The 24,032-nt window shown below is 35.8% G+C and overlaps 1 protein-coding gene across 4 annotated transcripts in view; it reads right to left on the bottom strand.

Annotated features, from left to right (window-relative positions):
* Nucleotides 1-24,032, bottom strand: part of RETREG1 (reticulophagy regulator 1) — a 72,159-nt gene that overhangs the window by 12,933 nt on the left and 35,194 nt on the right. For 2 of the 4 annotated variants that reach the window (XM_074873975.1, XM_074873976.1), the window contains exon 4: nucleotides 1,150-1,276. In XM_074873975.1, the coding sequence (XP_074730076.1) occupies nucleotides 1,150-1,276 (127 nt within the window). Of the gene's footprint in view, nucleotides 1-1,149; nucleotides 1,277-4,996; nucleotides 5,023-13,883; nucleotides 14,105-24,032 lie in introns of those variants that run through there. The other 2 variants (XM_074873977.1, XM_074873978.1) reach the window with 2 other exon arrangements.

Here is a 24,032-nt window from a genome sequence, read left to right as displayed (position 1 = left end):
TGAATTGCAATAAAATGGTTAATTTAAAGAAATCTTGCACACAGCATCACTGCCTAATTTGCTTGTAATTATAGCACTAAAATAATGATATGGCTTAAAGAAGGTCAGAAAAAAAAAGGAAAACATGTTGTCTAAATCAACTTTTCTGAATCAGTACTGAATATATCTTAACATACAGTTACTGTGTCATGTACATGACAAAATTATGGGATTGTGTATACTGATACCACATTTCCTTACCTCAATATACACCTAGTTCTTTTAAATATAACTTTATTATCCTAAACATATAACTTCTTTTTGTATAATTTATTAATCTTTGAAATTTATTTCATCCTGTTGCTTGTCTGTATTTTCAGTCTAAACTAATATTTGAGTGTGGTACTACATAATTCCTATTTGCTAATTCTGAAGGGCCTGTTTTCAGGAACAATTTTGTGGCAAAGTTAATTGAGATCAAAAGAGGAGAAAAAGCCTCCTAATCTCCTTTTAAATTGTATTTAGCAAAACAAATATAAAAATAAAATTACTACTGCCATGATATACTTCTACATTATTTATATTTTTCTTCGGAAAAGAAAGATGTTTCACTTTTCATTAGAACTACATAATGATATTCTTCCTACTTGGAAAGAAGAAACCTTCTCTTGCTTGCCTCTTCATGAACTGGGTTCTCCAGCTCAGTCTTTCCAGTAAAAAAACCAAAACCATCAACTATATCTGTATAGAAGAAGAATTATCACAATAAAATACGAGGAATTCTCTTCTATCATGTAATACTTGTGCAGCTATTTCTGAAAACAATAGTTATTTGAAAAAAAAAAAAAAGGTGTATGTTTAGGAACTGTATACTTTTTCTGCTTTTTCAAGTTTTTATTAAATTGTGATGTTTTAAATTTCCTTTCCATGGAATGACTGGTGAGGTTCCAGCAGCTGTAAGGGGAGGGACTGTATAAACTTTAAAGTGAGCAGCTTTGCTTACTGACAACCTACCTGTGTTCTCCACAGCAAAAATTTACCAAAAACTCATGACTGAGTGTATCATAATGTGTATTTTATTTTTCATTTTTTTGCTTGCTTGTTTTTAAAATCTATCTCACCTTTTTATTAAACAATATCAAACTGTTAATATTACTTGGGACTGCTTACCTTGCCAGGGTTTTGTTCCTTGAAGTGGGACATTTCTTGAAGAAATACAAATAAATTCATCAGTGTTTCTGAAATGCACTGATTTATTCTGGGTCTGTAGTCTTGCCTGGAATTGATGATTTTCCAGCTGAGTAAAACAAACAAAAATACCCAACAACTTTGGTTATAGCTCATATGAAAATTGAAACTGGTTGAAAACATCATGTTGTAAAGCTATAGCCTTCAGTGATCCAATGGCTGCTGCTATGCTACAGAAACCTGTGCTTGTTTCAAAATATTTTATATTTAGTTGATTTGATCTTTTTTAATCAAAAAAATTCTGCTCAGTAGTAGCAATTCTCAGTCCATACAAGCAATTATGGAAGAAATTACTGCTTATTAATTCTGGCCTTATGAAAACACCGAGTTCAAGGCACAGTTGTCATCTAAATTAAGCAACCGAACCCCAACCTTGTTTCTTAATATTATTTTTTCTTAAAAAATATACCACAGTACTTTTCATTGCCACAGGATGGCCATAAATATTAATATATTTAATTTCATGCCTATAATCCTTGTGAGGTTTCTTTTCTATTTTTTGTCTTGTTCTGCAAACTATGATGATTCCTAAGAGACTGTTATCCAACTTAGAAAAAAAGAAATTGCTCTTGAAGTCTTGATTTCATTTCCTTACTGAATTTTTTTTCTATTAGATTGAAACGACTGTTTCTAAAGCTTAGCTTATGACTGTTCAGTCCTTTTAATAAAATTTAAAAAACTGTACTAAGGAATTTGCTGAAAAACATGAGAAAGCATATGTATCTACTTTGGGGCTGATCAATTTAGAAATATCAGTTTCAATGATCACATTGTATACCTTTTCGCAGTAGACAAAACATCTACAACAGAGACACTTTATGAAACAACAAATGAAAGGAAAAACATGCAAAGGCCAGTCAACGTCAATCAAACTGGTACAAAGAATGGATGTACCACCATGCAAATACAGAGAGTCCAAAGTAAATTCTGCACCAACTTTAGAAAGTTATCTTCCACATAAGTCACTGCTCAGTACACACAGTTTTGATCACAGTGAATGCAAGTAAGCCATAAACAATCCCACAGTCATTTTACTCAGATACATAATCCATTAAATGTTCATTTCATCACTGCATTCATAGTAAACATTTTGTCATAGGTGGATCAAATTACAGCATAAATCAAAAACTACATTATGAAAAAAATGAATGTACAAGGGTCAGTGTGCAGCAATAAGGACATACACAGAGGCTGTCAGTTCTAACTGCCAACTCGTATTTCCAAATAATTACTCTGCTATTTAGCTACTAAAACACCACAAGGCCCTGTTAACAGTTCTTGTTATTCAGAATGCAAACACCCTCCAATAGTTCCCTGGGACAATTTAAATTTTAGCAAGCATCAGTAAGTGACTGATGAGATTTTTGCTGTTCAAACTTTAACCTGTATGGACTTGGTGTTCAAAAGTAACATTTAAACATGTGTTTTAATATTAGGAGCAACAAGATGTAAATTTTGGGGGTTTTGGTAGTGAACATAAGACTATAAAACCATAAATTATCTATCATCACTTGTAAAAACACCTGTAGTGATTAAAAGCTTCTACACTGTTCAACGACAGATTGCTTAGTCATTTTTATCGCCACATATTGTAAAAATTGAAAGCCATCATGAGCATTCAGACTTTTCTCAGTTGAAAGCTGGTTAGCAGGTTGCTTTTGTCTACCTTCTCTACTGAGGACACATGCATAATCTGCCTTTGCTGTACTGTATTTTATTTTATTAGCTATGATTAGTTCATTCTTACTAATAAGGCACCATTATGTTTTAGGTCTCTCATGTCCTGATACAAGGAAAGCCATGAAGATTTTAAAGTTTTTGAATATATGTTTGCATTTTTGTGAGCTGCTGGCATTACTGATGCACATGTATAACAGCCCTGATATCCACAGGGTATCAAGACTCCTGGTTCAGGTGTTACTTTGGAGTTTTGTTCCTGTAAGTGACAGACATAATGGTGCATATTAAAATTAGAGTATTTCTTTTTCATTTGCTTAATACCTAACATTGTTCAAAACAGATGTGGATCCCTATATAGAAAATTTAACCCTACCAAAATAAGCTTATTTTTCCTCATAAATATTTTTCAGATCCCTTAGAATTAGTTCACAAACTTGCAGGAACACACAAACTAGGGATGTTTTCTTTTTAAAGTGCTTAAAAAAATTTTGCTCCCTGATGCTATTTTTACTTTTACAGTCTATAAAGCAAAACCGTACAATAATGTTTTTATATGGGCACAAGTTCATACCCCACTTGCACCAAGAACTGCAATGCAGATCTTTCTAGCAAGAGCAACTGGTTTACTTATACAGCCCAAGGAGATAATGGTTGAAAGACAAAGGGAAATTCTGGAATGATTTACTTGAATTCTGGAAATGATTTACTTGAAAGTTACACGTATAATTGCACTGGACTACAAAAGATACATTGATTTTTCCTAAAAAGATAAACTTCTGATTTGCTTCTCTTTGTAGGACTGTGGCTATATGCTGATACTGCACTGAAGGGAAGTGATCTCTCACATGGCAGCAAGCAAGATACACCAACACAGCACTGAAGGGATGGTTATTAAAAGGTTCAAGTGGCCAAAATTAGATAGAAGCTTTGATCAATGAATCATGATAGCAAGTAAAATAAGGTAGTCCACACTCTTTATTACATTATAACATCAAACAAAAAGAAAAGTTTGGAATTATATTATTACCCCAGATTTCTGATCACAGATTAATAACAAAACTAGGCAAACAATAAGTAACTATAGAAATAAATGTCTATTTCACTTTATTTTCCAACTAAAAAAAATCCTCTGCAAATCTTCAGTTGTATAACCCAAAAGATACGTCACTTCTATTTTACAAACTCTGATAAAAGGAGAAAGTGAAATCTGAATTTCAAATCCAATGTCTCAGCAAAAAGAACACCAAACTTAAGTTCCTAAAATCTTTAACTAACATTTCAACCAAACCACAGACAACATGTCTGACATCCAATTCAGCAAGGTCTAAAGCCACTTTTTTTACAACTATAAATTCTTGCTCTCATTTCTCCTAAATACACAGGGTAAGAGGATTTGGGGCTTATGTTGAATTGTACACTTTGCTCCAACTGCTGCCCAAATTGAAATCTGTTAATTTTTACATACTTACATCTAAGCCAGGAATAAGTCTTCTTCTCCCACACACATGATACCCATTTTTATTCTACATGGGAATGTTACATACCTTCTTTTCTGTTGCACTGCAGACATATTGATTACTTGGAAGCACCTTTCCTAACATAATGGAGGTTAACCACCTTCTCCTGTTTTCAGATAGTCTCCGGAGCTTAATTTTTGTAAAAAGTCAGGAATAATTTACCTCAAAAATGTCTGGTTAAACATGCATGGAGAAACTTCATCTTTCTCTAAGCCTCTATTTAACGACTGTACAGCAACTTCACCACGAGGTGGTGACACTGCAACATCGTTATTAGAGCAAGGTTTGGGAGCCATTTCATACAGAACATAAATAGCATATATGGGGGAACCATGTTCAAACGATCATATGCATACTAGAGCGCAGAACATGACTTAAGACTAGTATTTCAACCACAGTGTAAAACTGATTAAAGTTCAAAACCCAAATTGTTGCCCTATTCCTGACTTTATTATAGTATAGTACTTCTAGTATTGCAGTAGTGTGATTTCCTCTTACATTACAAAATATTCAGGGTGAGGGGTTTTCTTTCCCCTTCAAGAAAAAAACATAAAGAATTTAAAATGGCATACCTGGAATTCATAGGATGAGAGTATCATGTCTTGGACTAGGTGACTTTTGTAAGACAGAAAATGCAACGTATTTTCCAGCCATGCACGGTACTGCATGCACATATTTGCTTCTAACAGAGAATGTAAATAAAACCATTAAATAACTCATGAAGAACACTGCAGGAACCCAGTGGGAGGGATTAGCAATGTTACACAGAACTTTCTGTCCGCCTCCTATCCACAATAGTGATTTCAATTTCCACCCTCTCTGGTAATTAGCAGCTTGAGAATAGTATACAAGGGTTTTGTCTTACGAGAACTGCAATTTTTATGGATAGGCTACTCTCCTTAAAGAAACATTGCTTCCAGCTTTTATGGATGTACAATGGTCAGTGTGCAGCATTAATAATATGTATGTTAAGAGTTGCCTGTTTATTCTAGTGTTGAAAATTACTATTATGACAGTATTCTGAATTACAAAACCTTTTACAGACTTTACTCCTATCCTTTATTTAAAATTGTTGACAATCAAAGAGAATCTTAGTGGAAGCACAAAGAGAGAGAACGGATAGGCCTGATGACTACTATCAGAACAGAGCTTTGAAATACATAGGACAGTTGTAGATAGTTGGCTTACTAACATTAAGTTAATAGCAAAAACAGGGGGGGGAGATGAAAACATAAACTAAAATAATAATGCAAGCTATTTTCATATATGCTAACCACCATTATAAAGACAATATAACAAGGAAGAGATACAACAAGGTACACTGGGATAACTAATAACAATTCAAAACAAACATGCAAATTATGTAAAAAAATGGCACTTTTGCAGGGAAAGAGTCACTTCTCTTGGTTGTTAATGCTTTCTTTTGCCAATTTGAAAAGATGTTGGAAGTGTGAGCTGCAGTGCAGATAAAATACACTGCTAGATGCTTTGGTCCCGTGGCCTGCATGCAGTGCATTGACAAAGAAGCAGCCAAGCAAGAAGAGTGGATGGTAGAGGTGAAGTTTGGTTCAAAACATTACGAACCCACTATTAAGCTTGCTCTGCAAAAGAGTACTTGGCAGTTCCTTGTAGGACACAAGAAGTCATGAGACACCTTTGTCAGTTTTGCTATAGCCACACTTTTCTATTTTACAAAGAACACCAAGGACTATTATGAAGCCTTATTCTGATCTTGGGCAACTAGAGGTGTAAGAAGGTCAGCTTGCTGATCTTCAGTGTGACAATCAGATGCACGTTGCCTTTTCTTGTTCACACCTCCCAACAACTGCCAGCCCCGGTAACGTCTGTCCCTCCTGCCCCTTTTCCCCAGAGTCCCCCTGAGTGGCAGTGTTACCCACAGGCCCGAGGGCTGAAACAAGGGAGCAGCAACAGAGATCCCGGTGAAGGGGGAGCGAGAGAGAAAGGAGGCACAACATATAGTTGTATGTACACAAAAATAGAGAGATTATGCCATGCCCTTGTAGAAACAGAGATAAGCATTACACCTGCATTAGATCAAAAGCTGACAGACACATAACGATAAATACTCCAGACAAATTCATTTTTCAATGATCACATTTAAAGACAAAAAGGAAAGAAAAGAAGATATGTGAAGTGACGTGGATGGAGTTCATGATCAGTCAACCAAGAACATAAAAAACTACTTCAGCATAATATTAGTGGAGTTACAGTACCTTAACAAATGACTTAAATGCGAACCCTATACTTCTTGCCAAAACACCTTTTGGGACTCCTGTCCAGGTGCTCTTTGGGGATAAAAGTAGTCAATCCTCTCTGAACACCTTCAAAGATTTTTGTGCACAATTTAGAGAGAATAAATCTTTACACTCCCATCACTTATCCTGAGTTTGATACTGCACTTGTACTCTGTAACTAGTCAATAACATTGAAGGCATTCAGGGAGAAAATTAATTACTCATATGCTTCTGACTACCTACTGCATCATTTCTAAAACTGAGCAAATACATAAACTGTTACCTAGTGGCTGCAAAAAAAACCTCTCAAAACACCCTCCCGCCCCAGATGCTTCAACCCATCACAGTCACTAACTCTGGCCAGAAGAGCCAGTGGCATTACATTCTCTAAAAATGACTGATGGTGTCATGCGCTCATTTTGTATCTAGACATCTGTTCAAGCAAAGCCCCGTCACATTTCTCTCAGAAAGGTCAGCAGCTCTCATGTTACTGGTTTAAAGATCTTTTCGTGATGTGCTGGATTTTTTTTTAATTATGTGTACACAGTTTTATATGTATCTTCACATAGATACACTAGTCAGAACTGCAGCAGTGACAAAGTACACCATGATGTGGTGAATCTGAAGGATTGCACCTACATAAACAGAGTTAGTAATTATAGAGCTTCTAAACCCTCTTGATTTCCCAACTGTAACCACACACGCTTGAAACCTGTGCAGACTCTGTAATTTTAAGTGTAACTTAGAATGTACTAGTCAAGGTGGAAGAGCTGAAAGTTACATTCCTGAAGATATGTAAATCAAAATGTAGGTAATATGGCTATTTTGTAGTCTTTTTTTAAAAAGTAGTATCTAGTGCTTATATAGAACACCACAGCTGTAAAGGATGTGGGTATCTAAGGACAAACCTCACAGGCAACCAGGAGTTAAGTACAAAACTTGACCAAATGAAACCAAGTGTGTAAACTGTTAGCAAAACCCAATCAAGCAGCTTTACCTTTCCAGAGCTTTCACAGGTCTCTCCTGTGAGGAAAGGAATCACCACAGTGCAGAAGGGAGATTATAATGGTGCAGTTACCCTTCTTTGAAAGAAACATTTTATACCTGAAGACCTATGCCAAAAATATATTTTAAAATTTGTCTTCTAAATTATTCAGATACAGAGATAAAGGATGTAAAATAGTATTTAGATTTTGAAAGTTTGTGAAAAACATATTAAATGTTTTTTTACATCTAAATTTCAGGTGACCACATACTCAAAATGAAAATAACCATCCGTCTCTTCCTCCAAAATATAAAATAGCATAAAAAGCACATTTTACAGTTAAGTGTATTAAAGTACCAATGACAAAACCTCTGAAATCTATTATGAACTGTGTGGTAGAAAACAATAAAATATTGATTAGCCTTATTGTAATACAATGTAACAAATTTGTGAATGTTATGTGCACTATGTGGAAAAACATAATAGCAAGCACCACTGAACTCACAGCATAGCATCTTAATGACCTATGTGGCTAATTTAAAAGGTGATTATGTAGAATTGTGCTTTATCCTGTGCCACTTTTGAATCCTATGCAATCGTTAAGTATACTAAAATAATTATATTTGTGTCATGTGGCTATGACCAAGTCAACAAGACTTGCAATTTAAATGAATCACTGGGGCACCATGTAAAATTCTGCTTGCTTCAAAGATCTCCATGAAAGGATGCTGTACCACTGAAAGAACGAGGAACAGAGGAAGCATCCACAAAGACACTCTGTTCTCAAACTGCAGCAAGAATCTTCATCTACAACCTTTTTGCTACAAACTCTACAAAGCTCTTCTAATAGAAATCTCTCTAGCTCGTAGATATCCATATGCACTTTATTTCTCACTGCTAATCTATAGGTGCTGCACAGGTTTAGGCTTTCACCAATATGTAATACTGTGGCAATCAGTATTACACATCTGACATCCCTTCAATGTTAAGGCTTGGGCACACTTGAAAGCTTTAATATACACAAAGTTAGAAAGATTTTGTTTTTAAATTGAAGCTGAAGAATGTAGTTATCAACCTTAAAGAATAACATTTCCCAATCCAAAAATCTCCTTTAATTATCATCTCTCCTATAGTTCAAATACATAATTTCTAAGAACTAAATGAATTGTTAATACCGTGCAACATTGCTTCTCAAGCTTTTAAAGTGTTTTCTTTCTGACCTCATGTATCTTCATCTGACACTTCAATTTTGTGCTTTTTATTAACAATGAGTCAGTCCAATTTGCTGTTACTTCTTTTTTTTAGGAGCTGTGCAATAAAAAGCTGAAAAAATACCTTATTTCACAGCTTTCAGTAACATGCATGCCCCTTTTATTTCCTGACCAAGAATATTTTTCAGTAATATTACTGTTCAAGAAATATGTTTAAATCATCAGCATTTGATGAGGCTGGATGTGTTTTTCTCAATGGACTGCACAGCAGACTGGCCAGGACATGTGACTGTCACCAAAACTTCACATAAGCAACCTTTCATCCCTGACTCCATAAGCTTCTTGCACGGTGTGTTAAACTACAGCCATAATGGTATTTTCTTCTTTTCCACTGACATGGGAACATTTCACCACTGGTGTGCTGCTAAACAATATCAATCCCATAAATGAAGGTATTTTTTGGCTTATATTACTAGTCAAGAACAAAATTTTCTGAAAATGAAAGCAATCCTATTGTTATAAAAATACACTCGATTGTTCTGAAAAGGGATAGGGGAACTCATCTTGTCCTGTTTACTTTAAAAAAAATAAAAATGACCCATTACTACCAGGATTTTATTTTGGAGGTGATGCGTTCTTCTATTCAAGTATAACATCAGTGTCTTACAAAGTCTTCATAAGGAGTTGTATTGTCTTTCTTTAGCTGATCAGATACAAACTAACTCCAACTTTTTTGAAGGCGATTCTAGTACACAAGTTCCTCAACACAGCAGACTGTACTAAATATCACTTTTTGCTGAATTTCCTGCTAAAATAAACAAAATATACTCCAACTAATTTTGGGGCATTTCATTGTCTAGACGGACTCCTCTAAGCAAACTGATAGGTCAGCTCTCAGGGGAAACCCTCCCTTTGACCCGTACTACTCTTGTCCAGCTCCCATGAGAACACCAGCTACTCCAGTTTGAGGTCATTCAAAACATGAAATGTGATCAGATAGCCAAGTGCTATTAGTCCTAAGTCATGACTTAAGTCAGTAAGCATAGATTTTTTAAACGTCTCTTTGCATGAAAATTGAGTGTTTAAGTGACACAAATACTATTATAGACTTGCTTTCTGTTTAGCAAAGACTATAATTCTATTACTACATGCTTATGCTCTTTACCAAGACACTACAAGGGCTGGGATCTTCCAGGTCAGCTTCCCATGTGTAATAGAAACTGGTGATGCAAAAGAGACATTTTTATTCCACTGTTTTTGTTCAAAAAAGTAAGGAAGTCTTGTTTCTATCAACAGGAGCATAAAGGTCTATTTGCAGAACTTTAACCAGCTCTGCCCAGCTGTTAGAAGCAATTCTTTCACGTTTATTTTTCTCCCGCAAAGACAACTCTTTTAACCCTTTTTCACAAAATCAATTCATTTTCCTCCTTCAGCCTCCACATTCTTCAGCTGGGATACTCCTAGTTCAAGGCATCTCAAAGTCAAACAGCTAGGAAAGATGAGCTGAGCATTCCTTGAGTTGCAGAGCAGCTGCACAAAAAAGGAAAAGTGGATTTTCTAGTGCCAGACAAAGAATACTTTTAACCTGCAAAAACATGAAAACAAATTTTTGTGCAATATTACAATGCAGCTTTTAACTCTTTCTGCGTGGAACTTCATTCTGACTCTTTTCAATGGGTTTTAAAGTATTTTGTGTGAGCAGGTGATCACTTACTTTGATGCATTACTGAGAGTTCCTGGCATGAGCTAACCACTTGTTGCCTACATCTGTGCACTGAATTAAATCATAAAAGGAAATCAGATGCTTTCCACTTTATTAACTAATACTAGCAGAAGAAACAAATATTCTTATATATTTAACATACTTTGAGTAATTAAATAACATGCAGATTTGACTTTAAACTGTATTTCTATTTTTCTAAGTCCAAGCACATACTGGGAAATGTCATGCACTACAAGACTGTACTTCAAAATCAACTGGTTCAAAATAACACAGCTTTCTGTCCCATTTTTACTCAAGTCATAAAAGGTTCCTGGTTAACAGTTTAGTGCACCATCCTTTTCAATAATAGGCAGGTGACAGCGATTAGAACAACACAGACATTGTTCCGATAGAAGTTGTTACACGTCGATACCTCTTTGAAGCACCAACGGCCATGAGCTTCCAACACTTCAGGACTGGTTATTCACAGTACCTGTTATACATTCTTGACTATCATTAGGTTCCTCATGAGTTGTCAATTTTTTATTTTTTCTTTAAATAAATTATACCATCTTACATGACAACTATAGGGGACCTGATCATAAAGAATTACTGAGGAAAAATATCATCCTTATGCTAAACTGCTTTTAATCCTTTACCTTTCACCACGTCTTTCCTCACTGTTCTTGATCTGCTACCGCCCAGGATCGTATGATAAAACAGAAGATATGAGGCGGTACCTAATTCTTCACAACTCTTAGCTTTTTTACTAGCCGTACTAAGAAGTATTTGTGCATATGTTCCTTTACTTATTAGACATTTAAATTCACAGTATGACTAACAGACTATTGACCAATGCCACATCTTTAACTATGATGTTACCCTGTTCATGAAATACACTTGTGGTGCAACACTACATATTTGCTGAAGTAGGACATGAACTCGAGAAGGAAGAGGATGTAAAAGGTATTTGTTTGCATCTGAGAAGGATGAAAGGAGTGCAGTGTGCTGAAACCGATCAGTAAACAAAGCTCATTCTACAGCCTCTACAAGAACACCACTGCCCTCCTTTTTTAAATATATAAAGCAGTAGTTTTGATTCAGTGTGCCGCTCAAAATTACCCTGTTATCTGGGCATTTACATTACTCTCTCTTCTGTGATTCTAAAACAAATTGCTCCAGTACAGTTCCCATATTGCTCCAGTATAGTTCCCATAGCTCCTCCTTTTATTCCCTCTTGTTTAACTTGGACCAAAATATCCTGACCTCCACCAAATCTCATTAGCACTTCTGTAGGAATCTTCTCCAGTTATATCCTATTTGTTACCACCAAGACAAAAAGGGAAATTCATTCCAGAAAAAATTGGAACCTTTTGATCAAACTATTTTCTCAAACCTTTTTGCTCAATAGCAAAGACACAAAAGGATGAGGGAGTAGATCAGGGTCAATAAACGTAATGGTAGTTTCAGAAACGATAAACGGGGAGAGCAGGCTCTATTACGATGCTTTTTCAGGTTGCTGCTTCAGAAATATTTAAAAAAAAAACAAAACCAAAGCCCCCCAAAACCCCAAACAACTCTGATTCATAAAAAAAGAGGTCTTAGAGGTTTAGGCCTAGTATTAATTCTGTTTAACTGTCAAAGCTTGCTACAAACCTTTAAAGGGAAAGAATTGTGAACAAAGGAAGTTAGATATTACAAAGCTTGTATGCTTTGCATACCAGTTCAATCCTTTTACATACTGGTAAACACTGTTGCTTTTTTTTTTTCCCAAATCTGAATTTTGAAATAATTTTTTCTTGAAAAATTTTTTTTTTCTTCTCAGCTGGTAAGATTTTCTCCCATGTTGATTAAAAAAAAAAAAACAAAACCAACATATTTTCAAGGAAGGACATGATGCATATCCTTTATAAAATTGATTTAAAAGAAAAAAAAAAAAAAAAAGATGTTTATGACCAAAACCTTGGTTTCTTGGTTTTTAATGTGTCATGCATACTGCTGTTTTCCTGTATTGAAAAATATACAATTCAACAAACTGGAGATCTGGCTAAACATTTTTTAATGAATAGAAATTAACACTTTGGTGGCTATCAGTAATAAGTCAACATGTCCTTAAAAGAAAAGAAACAAATGCTACCTAGTACTACAACTACTTTTAAGCTATGTCATATATAGGGCACAACTTAGATCCCTGCAAACGGAAATGTGTAGGTGATGCCACCCTTGCAGAGACCCAATTATGCCACTGGGGATCCATTCACCCACACTTCATCCAATTAGGTGGCCATGCCTGAATATACTGATCTACAGACAACCAGAAATGTCTTCTGTATTTCACCTATCTTACAACTCCACATTAACATACCTATTGGAAAAACACCCACATAAATGTTCAAGTTTAAATCTAACTAAAGAAATCAAATCCAAAGCCATAATGAAATGCTCACTTCCGATTCTTGTAATTCCTTGAATTTACCTCTACATTCTGGCATTTTGTTAACTAAGCTCTAAAAAAAAATAGTCTATTTCCACATACAAATATTTTTCAATATCAAATATTTCATTATCACCATTTTAGAGCCAGCATTTTGATTAGCACCAAGACAGTAAAAATTGCAACTATGGAAAGACCATGTGGACTTTAAGAAACCTAGATTATAAACTCTGTCATAGCCAATTATCAGTAATACCTACTTTTAAAATACCTTTTAAAACATCTATTTAGCTAAACTTAATTAGTGCGTTTATTTCATAGGAATGTGCTGGATCATATTTGAAAAAATAGTATATGTTAAATTGTTAATTTTAGATCCAACTACTTTCTTCTTGTCCTGACCGTTGGTTTTATGAGCTAATTATGATAAAAATTAAACTTCAGAAAGACAGGCATACCTCAAAGGGACACAGTGCCCTATCTCATAGTAATGAGTTATGGTTCTGTCAGTTACGTGGCTCTGACTAAACTATTTGTGTCTCTGACATTTTGAGGCTTGTAAGTTGTCCCATGGCTGGGAAAAGTGACTAGGTAGAAATCACCCAGTATTTTCTTCCCTTAAGCTTTTAGCTCAAGAAGTATATAAGAGCTGTACAATTTAACCTCTATGTAGACATTAAGATCTAATACTTCTCTCCTAAGAAGCCTCAGGTTAGCATTAGAGGCAAAACCCTCAAGAATTAGATGATCTGTTACAATGCAGAGAAAACTGATCTTAGGCTGCGAACTCAGGAGTGCACACAGATTAATTACACGAAGCCTCGGTCCGTACGGCGCTGCAGAAGAAGGCCATCAGAATCAATGTACAGTACCTTTCATCTTGTCCCAGATCCTCACTGTCTGGCATTTCAGATGTAAAAAGGAATTATCTCTCTCTCTCTACCAATCTAGATAATCCAGGCAACGATCTTCTAGTCTGTTTTGTGTTTTATAAGCAACAACCCAGGCACTTGTCCTGTTTGCTGCCGAGGAGAGCGCTCCTTGCTCAGAGAGCAAATGTTTACAAGACATCCTAAGTGCCTGCTGGTCTTGAATGAAGTTCAGAGCGTTCGGCTTTGATTGGCCAAGGCTATAAATAAACAAGTCGTGACTCACCTCACACACTATGACAGGGTGTTTAGTAGCAGGCACAGCCAAAAGCAAAACAGTTTTTTTAATTCTTCTGGTCATGTGAGGGAGAATCACTACCCAGTTAGTACATTTTATTTTTCTGCTTCCACTGGAAATCCTCCTCAACGTCTCCCATTTTTCTCAGGTGTAAGTGAGCAGCAACCAAAATGATAGGAAGCTAAGTGACACAAACTTTAACATGATTAAAAATGTAAGAGCAAAGAGCTTACTCTAACTGTAAAATTATCTTTTTTCTTCCCTCCTCACAAAGTGTCAGTCACAAGCTCTAAGAAGATGCAGAATTATTCACCACTGACTAAATTAACAGATGAAAAAAAACAACTTACCAATTCTTTTCAAGTAAGGAATATGAAGACAAGTTTTCAATAAAGATTAATTGCATTGGTTTTAGGTTCTTATTCCAAGCTTGTCTGCCACAAGCAGTCTTAGCTATCATAGCTATACCAGCAAACTGCACTGGAAGAGTCCTCAAAATGAAAGTATGCCGAAAGGAGGAGGTTTTCTGCCAAAATACTTTGAATGCTTCTGTGAACAACTTAAGGTGAACTGACAAATTCACTTTTCTCCTATGGCTTTTTGCTGTGTGCATGACAGGGATTCTGTCACTCCAGCTACACCAGCTACGTCTCTATTAATTTTCAACACCACCGCAACTTTATCTCTGCTGATGAAACTTTGTCACACAGCCCAAGACTCCAAGGATCACATATGTACGTTGCTCAGCGCTGCTCTTTCACGTGGCTTCCTTCCTCCATTAAACAGCTTGACCTATTGTTCTTAATATATTTTGAAATAAATATTACATCCAGAGTTCTTCACATAATCTTTTTTCTAGGAAGGAACCCAGCAAGATTTAGACCTGCCTCTCCTGCATGAGATAGTAGGAATTGTCCTGGGGATGTCACATCTTAAAAATAAATTAAAAAAAAAAAAGCAGCACTGGAACAAAAGGTATCTCAGATTGAAAACCAAACACCCCGTATCTTTGATTAGGTAAGCTGTATTTGGTGCATTGTGGGTAATGCATCATTTGTTAGAAAGCTGCTTAACTTTCAAAACTACAAAGGATTGTACCCTATCTTCTTATTTTAATATAAAATGCTTCAAAATGAATAGTAAGATCTAGATAAAAATTGCAAAAATTCCACAAACCATGTAATCACAGATCTCTTAATTTAAATTGCGTGGTTTATATTTACTATATGAGTATCTGAATTAATAAAATTATCTCAGGAAATGGTGAGAAAACAAAATGAAACAGGAATGCTGCCTATCTGTGAATGACAACTTCCTTAACTCTTCTTCCAACGTTCCAGTTAGTTCCTTCTTCCTTTTCTTAATCTCATGCAATCTTATGTATTCATACCTTTCCTCAGCCTTTCACAAGACATGTTCTTCCTGAAGCAGTTTAATCACAGTGGACTTTTAAAAGAAAGGAGGGAGAAGAAAAACAGGAATAAGCCTATGTCTAAATTATGCAAGGCAATATACAAATATGTATTAATAAGTGTCCTTCCCTACTCAACAGAGATGTTCCATAGTCACCTGTACCTGCATATTCCAATAGCATCCTCTCTTCTTTTTTAATAGAATCATAGATCATAGAATGATTCTATTTTTTCTTTTTTTTTCTACTTTTGATAGTTATAGGTGAAATAATTAGAGCTGAATTTCCTTCAAGCTTACCGTGAAAACAGAGCTGCTAAATTCAAAAGTCTTAATTAATAAAATGTTTTTGTGTAACAGCTTCATTTTCAGATTAAAATTCTGAAGTCCTCTAATTACAAAATAATCAAAAGAAATAGCTGAAATCTGCAAACTCACAAAAGCATCATTCAAAATTTAAATGTAGCATCAAAAATGAAAGCAAGCAAAACTAAACCCCTTGTGCAACTTCGGTTGCTTTTGTTTGTTTATTTGCATTGGAATATAGTCTTACATAGCCACATGCATTTACTATGTAAAACACCTTTTTACAAAATATTCCTTTTAAATGCCTTTGATGATCACACTCAGGAGCTGAAAAGCTTTCAGTATTGTGTCTATCCCTGTATTTCAGCCCTGGTATTCGATGTACTCCAAACTCTTCAAGCAGGACTTTGGCCCATTCATTTCTTTCTCACACTCTGTACACAGTGCTCACTGGTACAGCAGAAAAATGGTTCACTGTTTACTGTTACAATTCCTTAGAACTCTTCCTCAGCACTCAGTGAGGTAAGGAGGATAGTATCACCTTATTTACTTATTGATAAGCAAGTCCTGGAAAGATTAGGTTCAAAAGTGTCTACTAAATGAGTACCTAACTGAAATGTCAAGGACCTCATTAACTTGGAAGTAGAGCATTTATTATAAAACACTTCAATACTCAAAGACTAGTTTCTACTGATATCACTTCTCATAATTTTTGCAAATCAAACTTCAGAACAGCGTAAGCACATAATTAGCCAAACCGCAATCACACTGAAGTATTTCACTTAGTATCACAAAGAAGACTATCTAGAAAATTCATCTCAATTTTTTGATCGTTCTGAATTCTTCCACACCCGAGGTAATTAGAGCTTGTACTGGCCCATGTGGAGGTTTCCAGCAGATCAGGCTCCAGACTACTTCACAGCCGCACAAGACTGTATGACCTCTCCAAGTACACTTGGGTGGAACAGCAGCAGGTGAGCAAAAGTACTGTACTGAATCAGGCCAAAGGGCTTCTGGCATCTCCTGCTGTGTCCAAAAGTGCAGCCTAGGGAAAAATGCATTGCTGCCTTCTCCAAATAGTCTTCCAGACTCCAACTTATGGCTCATGGGTTTCCTGAACTAGCAGTGATGTCTGTATTTTTAGCTCTGAGTGGATTTCCAACCTGTGATAGCATCTATAACATCTTGCAGCAAGGACTTCTGCAGCTTAACTACATACTATTTGAAAACAAAAAACCCAACCAAACCCCACCCAATTTTGTTTGCTCTGATCTAGCCACTTCCACTGATTTCTAAGAAGTCTTATACTGGAACAGGTGGATGACAGTTATCTTTCTTCAGCTTTTCACAGCTATTTGTCATTTTTGCAGACCATTATCATATTCTCTTTGATGGGACTGCAGAATTGAAAGGTGGAGTTGCCTAGAAAAGAGCTCTCCTGGTATTAGAATTGCTAAAAGGGAGCTTTAAACTTTTTCAACATGGAAAACTCAATGTGACTAGAAATGACAGAACTGAAGAAGGAGAAGTTCTTTCACTACCCGTGTTATTTTTCAGGGAGGCTCTTACTTCCTTGCTTAGTTGCAGCTAATGCTACAACTTTCTGAACTGCAGGGGATTTTGGTCAGTCCTCTCCGTCCTTTCCAAGTTTCTTCTTGCCATCTCTGAGGCCTCACCTGACATGACTAATCCCTGTTCCTCTCAGCAACCTCTTTGCTTGAGCTGCTATCTTCCAGCCTTGCTGTATCTCACTTCTCGCACCCAGCATTTTCAGAAATTTTCCCTCCCTTTGGCTCCATTGGTTCCTTCACAGAAGAAATAACCCCTTCCCCCTAGCCCCATTACTTCTGAAAGGAACATGAAAGCACTTCACTTTGTAATCAAAAGGAAAAAGATACTATCTATCATGTTCTGCTCTTGGTCAGCTCATTCAGCTTTAAAAGCCCTATTTTGCTCACTTGTTTCATGCATGTAAGTTGTTACATGCCCTCAAGCATCCTTGCTGTTCTTTTCCAAACTCTATGTTTACTACAGCAAATTCAAGGTGGGAGAGACCAGAAATGTACACCATTATTCCTGGTAAGGGCCCACTATTGATTCACACATTTTGACCCTTTTTGAGTTGTTCCTCATGCTCTGTTGGCCCTCATTACCACATTTTTACACATAGCTTTCTGGAGTACATGGTCTTCTTTATCTTATAACTTTAAGAATCAATCCTTCTTACTTCTGTTCATCTCCATTACCCTGTTCTTCAACTAAACAGACCTCTTCTAGACCTTTCTCAAAACTTCCTTGACAGCTGGTAAGTAACAGCTCTCTTTACCATCAGGTATTAAGATACCCCAAAAGATATGCTGGCACACAGATCAGATGCCAACCTGACATATTGCTTGATAGAGAATCTTACCAGTTTTGCTCTTGCTGAGTACAGATTTGGACTAAACACGTACCATAATTATCAAGTAAACAGCCTTCACACCAAACAGTATAGACATCTATGTGAAATTTTTCTTTTACAGGCAAGCCCCAAAGAGGAAGTCATCAGCAAAAGAATGAAAATAAAAGCTATGTTCCTGTCAGAGACAAAGAAGCAGCCTTACTGAGTAGCTTGAGAGGATCGGAAATAGTGTTGGATGTGCTGTTTTACATACTCAGATACTGAAGTTGTTCAAGGGCTTTAGCAGGTGGGTGAAAGGCAGTGTGCTGTCCATGTGGAGTTCAAGGGGGATGACCTGGCATTGCATGGTAGATGGGGTACCCCACCCAGTCTGCAATCTGTCAAAGATTTAGTCAGCCAGCCTGTGGCACACTTTAGCTGGTCAGCCAGCTCCGTAACTAGTCACAATCACTGCTGCCTTCTATGTCTCTCATCTAAAAGCAGAGTAACAAGGTGCTTTCAACATATAACCCTGTTCTAATTATTCAGCTATGACCAAGTCTCACTTCTAACAACGTGGATGAAAACATAGTGAACACCACACTGTACACTTAAGAGACATCCTAAAAAACCTCAGCTGGTTCATAGCAAAAAAATCACACACCAAAAAGAACATCTAGTTTAGTTCATATTTCCAGAAGGAATGGCAAGTCTAGCATTTTACTTTTTGTAGACGGTTTAGGCTGATATTATTTTCACCAATAGCATGTGTTTAAAAATTACCATCGTTGTCAAAGGCATGTTTAGGATTAAAACTAATTTGAAATGCATGTTCCTGCTACGGAAAAAAATCACATTAATAACATACATGAAGTCCCCCAAAATGGAGTATTTCCCCCCCTTTTTCAAAATAGAAAACTAAATATCCTTTTCACATTTGTGTGTGTGTGCAGGCACACAGACATCTATGTATTTATAAGCACACACACGAAAGTATGTTTTACTGTATTTCATCAATTTGAAGTGCACACGCAATTTTCTGATATTTTCAACACATAAATTTCCTGAATAATACCTGTCCCAATTCTTTCTGACTATGTAAAGCTGACTTCAGATTGAAAATGCTTATTATATTCACTTAACTTCAAGATCTCTTCATACACTATAAAATATACACGGGAAGCTTGTTTTAGAAGCGAGGAAGCCTTTCATACAAGTGTAAATGAAAAATCATCAAGATAGACCTGCTGAACATGCACAGTCCTTTGCCAGAGTATTAGCAGGTTTAATCTCAACCTGGTAAGCAGTGTGCTAAAAAACCTTAAGACACTTATTACACACAAAACATAGTTTTGTATTTATCTGTACCTAAGACTAGGAATGGCAAAAAAAAAAAAAAAATTAAAAAATTATCTTTCAACAGCTGAAGACCAATAAAAGCAAACAAAATAAGTGCTTGGGAAAATTCTTCTCTCTTCACGGAATCCTGCATATTATGCAGGACTCTTCTTTGCACCTGGATGAAATAACTAATTGTTAAAACATTTTTAATTCACAAACTGCATATTCAGAAAAAACAAACAACCAAACAACCAAAAAACCCCAGCATTCAGTTTCGACATAAAAAAAGTAATGCAACATTCAAAAAGCTAAGCAAGATAAACAAGATATTGCATGCAAGAAATATTTACTCAGCAGAAGAAAGCACATGAATATGTATTTGTAAAGAATCATAAAAAATTGAGTATGAAAGCAAACTGACTATCAACAGACACCAAAACCTGATTTGTATCAGCAACAATGAATTGTCATTGTGACATTTTAGTGTTTCATCATAAAGCACACATAATAATGCTCCACGGTGCATGAGAGTATTTCCAAGTTTTTGAATATGAGGAGAAAGAAGAGTTAAAGGAAGTAAGAGACACTTCAACTGCAGTTTAAAAGGCAAATGACTGCATTTTAGTCACATGAAGATAGCAAATATTCCTCTGGTACAAATATAATAGATCATGCTGGATTTGTGTGACAAACAGAGAAGAGCTGGAGACAGGGTGGTAGATGATCTTACCACTAAGGGTGAATATCTCAACTGCTCTGGGACTTTTTGGCCATGGGATCTTGTTAAACAGCTATAAAAGAAACAGATTTTGGAGGGGAAAGAACAAACACATAATACATCACCTAGCAATTATCTAAGCAATTTCTAACGATAACTGAATATTTTCCCAAATCTTTCAAGAGACTCTTTACACACTATTTCATGAAATTATTTTGTTTACTATACCACATTTCCTACTTACCCTAAGACCTACAAAGGTACTTATGTACTAGTTCATCTATAATCATGATTTGTACAATTCAGTAAAGTCACATTAAAATGCAATTTTTTTTTTTCCTAGGCACGCATGCTACTCAAGATTTTGAAACCTGCCCCTCCACCTCTCTCTTTTGGTTTGCAGCAATCTGAATGTGTTTCTTCTCAGCAACTGGTTTCTTCTCCCACTGAAAAGAGATGAACTATATGAAAGACAGACCAAATAGTAAGATAGCTATACAATGAAAGCAGCTTGCATTGAACAAATTGGTCAAAAGATTATAAATAGTTAGGAATGAATGAAGACTTTAAAATATTTTTCAAAAGTGTTGATACAAAGAGTTAAAGCACAAATCTGAGAAGTTTGTTGTGTTTTCTAATATAAGTATTAAACACAGCACAAATTAATGCAAGAAAAACAGACTGCCAGCAAGCTTCTTGTTTAGAAGACAATTCTACATGTAATTCAATTAAGAACATAAGAAGTCACTTGGCTACATAGAACCTCTAAGGTAATTAGGACACTCAGAGCCACATACTGACAATGCCTACGTCTAGAAGATTTTGCTGGTACGCTCACAGTTTGCTAAGACAACCCACCACTACTTTGATGCTGCTACCATCCTATGAAGAAGAGGATACGAGCCAGTCTTCCACCTAATCATATAATTTATTCTTTAGTGCAACGTAAGAAAATCTCACCAGAGAGTAGTTAGTGCCATTGCAAGCCATAACTAGATTGAAGTCCAGGTCACCAGTCCTGAATTAGACCTTACAAGCTTAAGGATAAATAACCACAAGACTTCAAGTACATTATAATGGAAGCACAGCACACAGTTATATATTATTAATACTTTTCATTGACATCAACCCTATTCTTATGTCCCAGCTCAAAGCCAAAGTTTTTGATTAATGTTCAGAATTGCTAGCCAAACATTTTCATACTTATTATGATTCATCTTGAATCCTTCAGGGCCACAGCCTTTTTCAACGACTATATAATGAAAGTGAGACAGATTACTAAATTATATTGTTTACTTATCAACTTATTAACATCAATTTATTATCTATTTATTGGTTTACTGTGTGACAAGAGATAAAGTCTCTAGTGTTTAATATGCCTGATGGTAAAATTACAATCATATTCTCTCCCTTTAAAAAGAGCTTTTTTCATTAGAATTGTCTTTGTTCAGTCTCACTGTGGTAGTTTATAAAACTGTGCAACTATGACATGAAAAAATACTAGATCATCACTAATGTGACTCAGTTTCAAGGACATATTTTTCTCTGATGGAGCAACTGGTAATCTGTATCTACCTGTCAGTACTTTCCAACTCCAACACATGTAACAGCACATTAGCAAATCTGATCTATTTTAATGAAAAAAATGAAATGTAAATTTATATAAGCAAAGTTTACAGTATTTACAAATGAAAACAGATCAGGGAAAAAAATGTCAGAGTGCATGCCATTTTAGAAGGCACATATTTGTATATGGTGATCAACCAGCTTGTTTAAAAAAAAATTAAAAAAATATAGGAACCCCTCACCACAGTTCATGTTACCATTTAATCTCATATTATAGCTCTACCAGCTGAAAAGAGAAAACTGACATAAACCCTTGTTAAATGCTAACATCAAAACTTAAAGAAAATAGTCACATAATACCACAGGCAACAACATAGAAGGGTAAGGTAGGTAACAGCAGCAAGAAACACATTATGCAAAGCAATGTATGCTTCACTTGATGACAACTCGTGTACGCAACTACAGACTAGATAGGTTGGTTAATTCTGAGATGCACTGATGAAAACAAATCTAACTTTATCCCAGAGTGACTGATGTGCCCAATTTCTTACCAGAGTTTCTCCAAAGTAAATACTTGTCAAACCACAACTATTCTGCTCTTTTAACATCCAGCCCTCCATAAAACAACTGCAAATTTAAAGCTACGGAGGCCAATGAAACACCACACAGCTCTACAGTAAAAGCAAGGGGCATCCAAGCTTGCAAAAGAGAACTCAATCCCCTCCTGCAATCACACCTACCCCCAAAAAAACCTACAAAGTTAAATGGGTTTTGGTCTAATATAAGTCAAGAAAGGTTCAGACCAGGAATGATGATCAGTGAAGACCTGCAGCTTAACCTGTTTGTCATCGAGGGCACAGGCAGGTCTGTGATTTAGAGGAATCCTCTGAACTGGTTGAGCGAGCGCTGCCAGAACACTCAGCACAAAGTGCTGAGCACCCGATAACCTTCGCTCTGCTTCAAGAAGATGATAATACACATGACATTTTGCTGAGAGGCAGACAGCACTGCTGAGAAGGGAAATTAACTTCAGTTATATAGACTTTTGTCTCAAAGTATAGAAGACAAATTTTTATTTCCCTGTTCCTTAACTATTAATTTTTAGTTAAATTCAGGCCATTTCCAAGGTGGTTTATAACACATGTATAGAACATCCTGTTTTCCACAGCACAATGGCAGTTCCTATCACCGTTAAAACTTCATTTTCCCTCATTTTTTATGGACGCCTAAAGATTTCTAAAGAAATCCTTTTGTTAAGCTGTAGGAAATTAATTTCAATAGTACATTTCAACTGCCAGAAGACTGAAAAAATAAGCTTTCAATTTAGAAGTTACTTACTCATACATGCATTTTATCTATATAAATCTGTAAAATGCATAATATTTTATCACAGCTTTTGAAATTTCCTTCAGAATCTTGATCTCTGAGATACGGATGAGAAAGCAACCTTTGCTTTGAAAAGCCTTCTCTGCTAATATACAGATCATAGAATATCTCAGGTCAGAAGGGACCCATAAGGATCACTAAGTCCAACTCCCAGGATGTTCCCATTGATGTTTGTATAGAGAAGGGAAGTAGAAGGGTGAAAAAATAACACTACTCAAACTTTTATTTTAGTCCAGTGAGGTGAGTTTTTCTTATTTTCAGGGAAAAAAAAAAAAAAACAAACAACCCAAACCAAAGAAGAAACCAACTTTATTTGGGAAATACTCAGAGCACTTTAAATACATCATCTTTCAACTACTTTTCAGGTATCCTGCATTTCTCCCCACCTCATTTCTGTGACCGACAAAGAAAGCCCCAGAAGATTGATTTCCATATACTAAAGCTACTCTTTACAATAACAAGCCTCTTTAGTATGATTTTCGTTTGGTTACTGATTGATGAAATAAATATTTTCCAAGGTACATGTGAAAGGGTTTTGAGCAAAGTATTTGAAACTAACAAAAAAATCTGTTTGTGTCCATTTCAGAAACTTCTTTATATTTCTATTTATCATCAGATTAAGGAGTTATCAGCTGAATTCCCACGTTTTGAGACTTTGATTATAATACAAAATAACTAATTCAGCTAACAAGTTAGAACAGAAGTTCCCAAGCTACACATCCTAGGAAAATTTTCTGCTTCTGGTAA

Source organism: Strix uralensis, chromosome 1 (assembly GCF_047716275.1).
Source record: "Strix uralensis isolate ZFMK-TIS-50842 chromosome 1, bStrUra1, whole genome shotgun sequence".
Classification (NCBI taxonomy): domain Eukaryota; kingdom Metazoa; phylum Chordata; class Aves; order Strigiformes; family Strigidae; genus Strix; species Strix uralensis.
This window is presented reverse-complemented; position numbering and strand designations above follow the sequence as displayed.